The 8,123-nt window shown below is 45.9% G+C and overlaps 1 protein-coding gene across 1 annotated transcript; it reads right to left on the bottom strand.

The window, feature by feature from the left end:
- Positions 1 to 3,138: 3,138 nt before the first annotated feature.
- Positions 3,139 to 7,684, bottom strand: ADRA2C (adrenoceptor alpha 2C). Its single transcript, XM_009101410.4, has one exon. It carries the CDS (start codon positions 7,635 to 7,637, stop codon positions 6,303 to 6,305), a length of 1,335 nt encoding a protein of 444 aa, XP_009099658.2. The 5' UTR covers positions 7,638 to 7,684; the 3' UTR covers positions 3,139 to 6,302.
- Between the last annotated feature and the right edge of the window lie 439 nt (positions 7,685 to 8,123).

The following is an 8,123-nucleotide window of genomic DNA, read 5'->3' on the forward strand; positions in this document are numbered from 1 at the left end:
TATGTTTGCTTTCCAGATAGAGAATGTCCTTGTGGAACAGGAGTGTTAGTCTACTGAAAGATAAAAAGCTCGATCAAATAAAACATTTATGTGCCAAAAGGAAAGGCATTTTAGCTGCATCACCTATATAAATAGTCTGCTGGCCAAAGCACTCGGTGAGGAAGTGGGAAACCTCAGTATTAATTTCTTACTCCAGCAGATGAGGTTGAAAGGGATGGTGTGCTGAAAATGTTCCACTGCTGAGCAAATAATTTGCAACGTTGGGTCAAAGGCATAGAGAACAAAACCAAGTGAAGCATGTCCCTGCAGCCTGGGGTGAGCCTCTCAATTAAGGGTGCTGTACATCTTGGAACCTGCCAGGTTATTAATTCTCTGATCCATGTCACTTTCTAGACATCACACCAAAAAACTACTCCTAGCAGCCTGCTTTTAGTGTATTAGAGGACACTTAACAGAGCTAATGGAGGCAAATATGAATCCTCATTTTATTCCTGCTGTCAACAGGGTGAACAGCTTTCTCTGTCAGCAGAGAGCTATCAGGAAAGAGCATCATGCAAAATGAATGACTGCTGTTCACAAAAATGCTGGAACACAACTAATTGATTTTGATGTAGCAGGCAGCTACATTTCATTTGTGTCCTTTACATTCAGGACCATTAATAAAGCACTTTTGTTAAGAGAGGTACATATAGACAAATTGAATTAAGTGCTGATCTACTTTTCATTAGATTTTTTAGACAAGGGTAGTAAAGAAAATTGCTTTACAGCAGAAGGCTACCTACTGACAGAAAAGCTCCTTTTTTTCTAGTGTAAACAGTATCATTGGTGTAGTCTATTTAAAACAAGCTTCTGCAGTTTTGCATGAATTTTTGTTTTCCAAAAGAAAAGGGGGGTGGGGGAAAAAAGACTGGTTTTGTGGTAAGGTGTTATGCCAGGACTAAGACACAGGGTTTTATTACCTACTATTTTCCATGTCTCTTTGTCTTTTTTTCTTTTTTTTCTGCAAGATATTGACAATCTCTCTCTACCTTATCAACTCTTGTGCAATTGAATTAAAAAACGTTTGGGATAGTGAAGAACATGTGCCAGAGAAGAGATAAACTACTTAAAATGTTTTCTGCTGCACTCTAAGGGCTGCCACTTCAAACCAAGGCAAGGTACCAGCTGTAGGTATTTCCTTAGCTCAGAACAAGAGTGATAGTCACTGTGAGTGGAAGACAACTCAGCCTTTCCCACAAAACCCAGTAACAGCTCCCAACCCCACTGGAATGGGGCTGGCATAAAGATCTGAACATGACTCTGAGCAACTTGCCACTTTTTGCTTCCTTGAGAAGCAGCATTTCTACTATTTCCTTGTTTTCTACCTCCCCAGTTCTTTCTTATGAGCTCAAAGGGATTGGGACCCACAAAACTGAAGCCAGCTCTGTTATCAGAATAGGATCTAGGTATATTTTTCAATATACCTGTGACTCTTCAAACTGCTGATTATTCCTTTCTCACACGACTTAAGTGTCAGACCCTCCTACTTCTGCCCTGGAACAGAGATGTGCAGGGTGTATAATATGAACTGATGTTTTTTGCTAAAACTAGACTATATTCAGTGTACCATTATTGATGCTACATAGCCTTTGGGTTCAAGTGCCAAACTGTGTTTTTGGCTTAATTTCAAGGACAAAGGACAAATTTAAGCTTGGTGTTGAACACTGAAGTGAACAATCCTCTCTCTGCTTTCTCCTGTGACATCTTTTGTATGGCCCAGGTGACCCACAGATGTGGAACACAAATTAACATTTCCTACTGTGCAATGAAAAAGTCAGCTTCTTCTACTGTATTTGTCCACAGTAAAAAGAAGGCATGCAAATATGAATTCCCTCAGTGTTGTGGGTAGCCATTTCCTCATGCACTGTTCCCCTTTCAAATTAGAGCTTTTTCTCTGAAGCATCTAGTTGCTTTCTGCTCACCAACAAGGTCATAATGAGCAACCATGAAAACAAACTCACAGATAGCATCTGGTCTTCCTTTTGCACAGCTTGTAGATATTCTCTGCTTCTTGAGAGCAGTCATAGTTTAGGGTCAGAACCTTCTTCTGAAATGGATTTCATTACCAACAGTTCCTGCAAAATCCTTACAATTCTCAGATGCTGTTCTAGCCAATACCAACCCTCACAGACCAACAGTTTTCTTCTCTGAAAAACAGATGCAATCACATAATGCTCTTCACACAGCTTATACTAAAAATATACAGTCATAAAACCCCTCATCCACATCTTCTATGGGTCTGAACAGTAGGCAAGAGTTCAGCAGAGAGGATTGCATTCCTTCTCTTCTCCTACATTTACGCACAAGTGTTTGCTTAAATTCCTCCGGCATGTTTACGAAAAAGGAGGCAATGTTTAAGGAAGCTCCTAAAGTCCTTGCCCACTGCGAGTATCTTCCTGACTCACAAGTAAATTCCACTCAAGTTTTCTGGGATTACTCACAAAGGATGATACAGGCCAATGTGTGCCAATCTGTCTGTAGACTTTATCTCAGATCTGCTTGTCAGAAATCACCAGTGCTCTTGCAGCAACATGACTCTTGTGAACAGAGATCGCACAGAACAACAAGGGCCTGATTCTTATTTCAGACAATGATTTAAAGCTGTGATCCTGTCAAATCTCCTATTTATAAGGCCCCCTCCATCTGCTTCAAGCCCTGAAGAGGCTAATTCTGCATTTCTCTCTCACGCAAAACTCCCACAGAGGTGGCTGAGGGACAGCAGCACTGAGTTCCCATCCCAGCTAAGTTACACTGTTTGATATTTCAATACCCAACCAACAACAGCACTGCTCAGAAAATTGAAAATGAAACATCAACATCTCACTTAAGACTGACAGAAATGTTTCTTCATGGTGAAACGAGCAAATGAAGAGTTAAAGATCAAGTACTTGTTAAAATCGATATGGCTTAGTAGCAATATTTCATTCTTCCACAACAGTAGAGAGTGAGTGTTTCAACCAGTTTATCATATCTGATCAAAGAAACAACTCAGGACATTTCACACATATCTTCTCCCCTTTTCTTAAGCAAAAGCTGCATAGACTATTTTTCTCCTGTAGACACTATTAGCCAGCTTACAGTTGAAGCACAACCACAGTGTGAGCAGCAGAGCTGAAAACTTTTTATGGGAAGTTAACACCACGCAATATGTTACAAATTCCAGTCTTCAGCTATTACAAGCAATAAGATACCACTGTATTTAAAAAAAGTAAATCAGCCCCATTTTACTCAAAGCATATTCAGTAGTTACATTAAAAACAATTTTTATAGAAATCCACTGTATTGACTAATTTAGAGGGAAATGCACTTAAAAGGGGTATAAACTGCACATCTTTATTAATGACTATTACTTTTTATTTAGCTCAGAAGAAATAAGACCCTCTTGAGGCATTGAATCAGATGAGTAACTGTGACGAGAAAAATTAAAACCATAGAAATACCCTGGTTTTAACCATGCTGCTGCTCATAGATATTCAGTATCTGCATCAATCCCTTTAAAACGTTTGGAAGTGAAAAAAAAATAAATAGAAGCATTATTTCTTTAATGACCATTTCTTTATAATGACAATAGAATATTTTTACTGCAAAGAACTTACTTTTAAGGCACATCAGTCATTTCATATATATTTTATGCCCACTAAAACCTGTCAGAATTTCATTTCCATAGACTACTTGAATTCTAGAAGGAAAACAGAGGGGAAAGGACTGTGTTTGCAGGTCACAGAGCTCGTTTCAGAAGCAGTGCAACAGTGAAACAAACCACTGTGAGTCTGCAGACTGGGAAACCCCTCTGAGGGAGCATTAAGTGACAAAAGCAGACCTTCATTTGGCAGGAATGGGTACCTCTAATGAAGCTGTCCCGGAGCTCAGAGGTAGTAGCCAGGTACCATATGTTGCTTTGGTTGCTCTGGTAGTTATATAGTTTATTCAGAGTAAACAAACCTGAACTTTTTAGCTACATTGTTACCTATGAATAATAAGAGCTAGTTTCAGCTCTTCTTGACTTAACTTTAAAAAGAACTCTCCATTTTGCAAAAGAGAAATGGCTTGTAATTTTCTCCTCTCGGTTTTTATTTCTCCTTTATCTGTCTCAGGTATGCATTTGTACCAATCCATTTTTTATTTAAACAAAGCTCAAATCTTTTTACATCCTGAGCCTTATTTCAAGAAAGCCTCTGATAAGTTACAGATTTAGGACTTTGAAAATATCTCAGTTGTTTACTTAGCGAAATCCAGCAAACTTCTAATGCATTTGATGCAATTCTCTAATCCCTACTTCAGCAGAATTCCCACTTGAATTTGAGTTAAACTGTCCATTGAAGGAACAACCAGAACCTCAGCCACTGACAGTCTCCTTTGCTAGGGTTAAGCGAACCAAATGCTTATTATGAAACAAAGTGACTGCTCTATCCCTTTTCCTTATGCTACAGAGAATTCACAAGAAGAGGCTATAGACACATTTCAGACAGAACACAGGGAGTAAGGAAAGGGATAGCTGATGATTCCTCAACATAGATTCTATTCAGCTGTTTTAAGAAGTCTGTTATATGGGATTAGATTTCACTCTTTTTTTTTTTCCCCCAAGAACTGTTTGCTGTGGAAAGGTGCATTTGAGGCATATGCCAAATCCTGCTGCCTGTGGAAGGAGCAACAAGCACAGAAAGGAGGAGTATTTGCTCCATGAACAGAATACACACCTTGCAGCAGCACAGCTGAAGAAGGGATGCAAATGCTCATCAAACTCTTACATTTGGTATGCATTCAGTGATGAATGTACAGACACCAGTCCCTGTCTCTCATTTTCTTCATTGCAGTTTATGACATTTTATAAACCCATGGGAAATATAGTTTGCTTTAATAACTTTTCAAACTATTCTCCCCTCTTCTGCCTCTCCTCCCAAGAAAATCCTCCTCTAAAATCATAAACTAGAAATGCAAACAGAAGAAGGGAAAGCAAGCCACATTAACACAAAGGTTTGGAACAGCTGCACCTCCTTTTGGGATTTGTTCACATACACCCCTGACAACCTGCAATGTATGCTTCTCATTAAAAAATAAATACAAAGGATTTAATTGCTCTAAGACTGTAAATATGAAGGATTTATAGACCTTAGTAGTAGGGTGATTGCTCTTCCTCTGAAAACCTGCATATCAGAATGCCTTCAACTGCCTGCCTGAGAATGAGGAGCACGCATCCAGCCCTGAGATTAGCCTTTGAATGGAGACTGAAAAAGGGGGAGGAAAAGCTCCCCTGGGTGCACAAAAGTGGAAACTTGGTTGTTTTTTTTTTTTTTATTTTATCTCAAAAAATGTTAGGCAAGCTCACCAGAATATTTTTTTTTTTTTTTTACTATCTGCTCCAGGACAGCAAGGTCCTTGATCTGAGAAGGATGGAGCAGGAATTTACTGCCTGGTGATCCAGCAGGAGGAAATGAGGTCATGGGGTATATGTGTTCTTTTTCATATTTCATGAAAAAATGCAAGACTCCTGGGTTTGTCTCGCTGACTAATCAAAAACTATGGGAAGACAGGGAAAATATTTCCCATCCAGATCTTTAGGCAAAGACCCCTCCAAAGGAAAAGAAAACCCCTTGCTTTGTTTGACTTCATCCCTTGAGCAAAATCATGATTCAGAAGGTTTTAACAGTACAAAGGTTTATTTAGAAAAGAGTTTGGATTGTTCTTTAGGGTTTTTTTGGCAAACATTTAAATCCTTTCATAACTCAAAACACTGTCAGTGCCTGGTACTTTGCAGTCTCCTTGCCCACACAAGCAGTAAAAGCCAATTCCTTACTGGGACAAATCCACCATAGGCCCCAGCTGCCCTATTTATATATACTCGAATCTCCACCACCACTGCCACTTAACCTTCTCCTTCTGATGTCTCCTTTTGTTTCCCCACAAAATTTCAGAGCCCATGAAATCTCACTGCCTCCCAAACTCAGTGTCTCAGCCTACTCTGCTCTGTGGGCTCCCCGTGCCCTCTGTCAGGGTTCAAACACAATCACTCCCTCTCCCTTCACCCCTCCACACTCCAGCACTGCTCCCCCAGCTCCATGCCACATTCTGTACCGTGGTGAGTGCCCTCAGCCTCCCCTGACACCATCCCTGTCCCCCAGAGCATCACCCTGCTCCATGGAGGGGGCGAGCCCTCTTCCCGCTCCCTAAGCCCAAGCCCCACGTTCTCTCCCCTCCTTTCTTTTCCAGCACTGAGCCTTCTCTTTTAACTCTACTCCTGCTCGAGGCAAATCCATCCCTCCAGCTCAATGCCGGAAGTTCTTCTTCTTCTTCTTAAAAAGAATGTGTTTAAAGGACCTGCGGAAGTCCTGGTTGAAGATGGTGTAGATGACTGGGTTGAGGGAGCTATTGCAATACCCAATCCAGAAGAAGAACTTGAAGAGAGTCTCGGGGACCTCACATGCCTCCCGGCAAATACCATAGAGGCTGTAGCTGAAGAAAAAAGGGAACCAGCAAACTACAAAGACCCCCATGACCACAGCCAGCACAAAAGTGAAGCGTTTCTCCCGGGCCTGGGCGACTTTCTTACGGCAGATGCTGCTACGCTTCCGGCGGCGGCGGTACGAGAAGAACTGCATGGAGCGATTGCTCGCACGGGACAGGCGGCTGCTGGAGTGCTTGGAGGAGTACGAGTAGGAGAAGGACTGGCTCTTGCTTTTGCGGCGATGCTCCTCCCGGCTCCGCCTCCGCCTGCTCTCTGAGGTGCTGCTCTCCTCCAGCTCAATGTCCTCCAGCTCAGAGGCTTTGCGCCAGTGGTGCACCGAATAATGTCCGTTCTCTCCCAGCTGCATCCTCAGGGACGTGCAGCCGCCGGCAGCGCGGCTCAAGCCGTTCTCAGTCTGGGAGGACCCCTCTGGCATCGTACGCTTCTCAGAGAGGGTCCTGGTCCTTAGCTTGGCCACGCGGTAGATGCGGATATAGACCAACACCATGATGAGGCAGGGGGCAAAGAAAGAGCCAATGCAAGAAGAAAGGATGTACCATGTCTCGTCATTGAGCTTGCACTGGGGAAAGACATCTCCTTCAGGGTCCCGGTACACGGAGATCAATGGCGGGAAGGAGATGATGGCTGAAATGAGCCACACGGTGAGGATGATGGCCTTGATCCGCCGCGGTGTCCGTTTGAGGTTGTACTCCACCGCCTGTGTGACCGACCAATACCTGTCGAGGCTGATGGCACACAGGTGGACGATGGACGAGGTACAGAACAGCACGTCCAGCGCCAGGTAAATGTTACACCAAGCCTTGCCGAAGTACCAGTAATTCATAAGCTCGTTGGCTAAGGAGAAAGGCATGACCAGGGTAGCCACCAGGATGTCCGCGCTGGCCAGGGACACCAGGAAGAGGTTCTGGGGGGCTCTCAGCGCCCGGCTGGTGAGCACAGCTATCACCACCAGCACGTTGCCCACGATGGTGAAGACGATGAGGAAGCCCACCACCGCCGCCAGGCTGGCCACGGCCGCCGGCGAGTAGGGGGAGGGCGGCTGCAGGAGGGCCGAGGAGGACGGCGAGGCGGGGGGCAGCGCCAGGGACTCGTTGGGGGAGCCCAGGCTCGTGTTCACCAACAGCAGCAGATCCATGGTGGGTGTGCGGGGCGCCGGCGTCCTAGAAAGCCCGGCGGAGCCCCCGCCCCGCCCCGCCGCCCCGCCGCCGCCGCCCCGCCGCCCTCATCGCGCCCCGCCGCCGGTCCCGCGGCCGCTCCGCCGCCGAGCCGCCCGCGTCCCCCCGCCGCCGCCGCCGCTCCTCAGGGCACGGCCGGGCGGCGCACCCCCGGCGCGGCAGGGAGCGCGGCGGCGCCGCCTCCGCCCGGCCCCCGGCGAGGGGGCAGCGGGGCACGGCTGGCCCCCGCCGCCCGCCCGGTCATGCCCGGCTCCGGGCAGCCCGCGGCTCCGGAGAAGACTCCACGCGGCCGGCGGGAGTCCCCGGCGGGAGCTGGATCCTCGCAGGGCGCGGGGTCCGAGGCGGCAGCAGCGTCGGCATCAACTCCCATGGAGCGGCTCCCATGGAGCGGCTCCCGGCGGCTCCGTCCCACTCTGGCTCCGCGCTCCCAATCGCGGCGTGCCCCG

This window comes from Serinus canaria, chromosome 4, assembly GCF_022539315.1.
Source record: "Serinus canaria isolate serCan28SL12 chromosome 4, serCan2020, whole genome shotgun sequence".
NCBI lineage: Eukaryota > Metazoa > Chordata > Aves > Passeriformes > Fringillidae > Serinus > Serinus canaria.

Excerpts from the sequence above, each read along its gene's own strand:
- ADRA2C (XM_009101410.4), bottom strand. The coding sequence starts at position 7,637 with ATGGATCTGCTGCTGTTGGTGAACACGAGCCTGGGCTCCCCCAACGAG.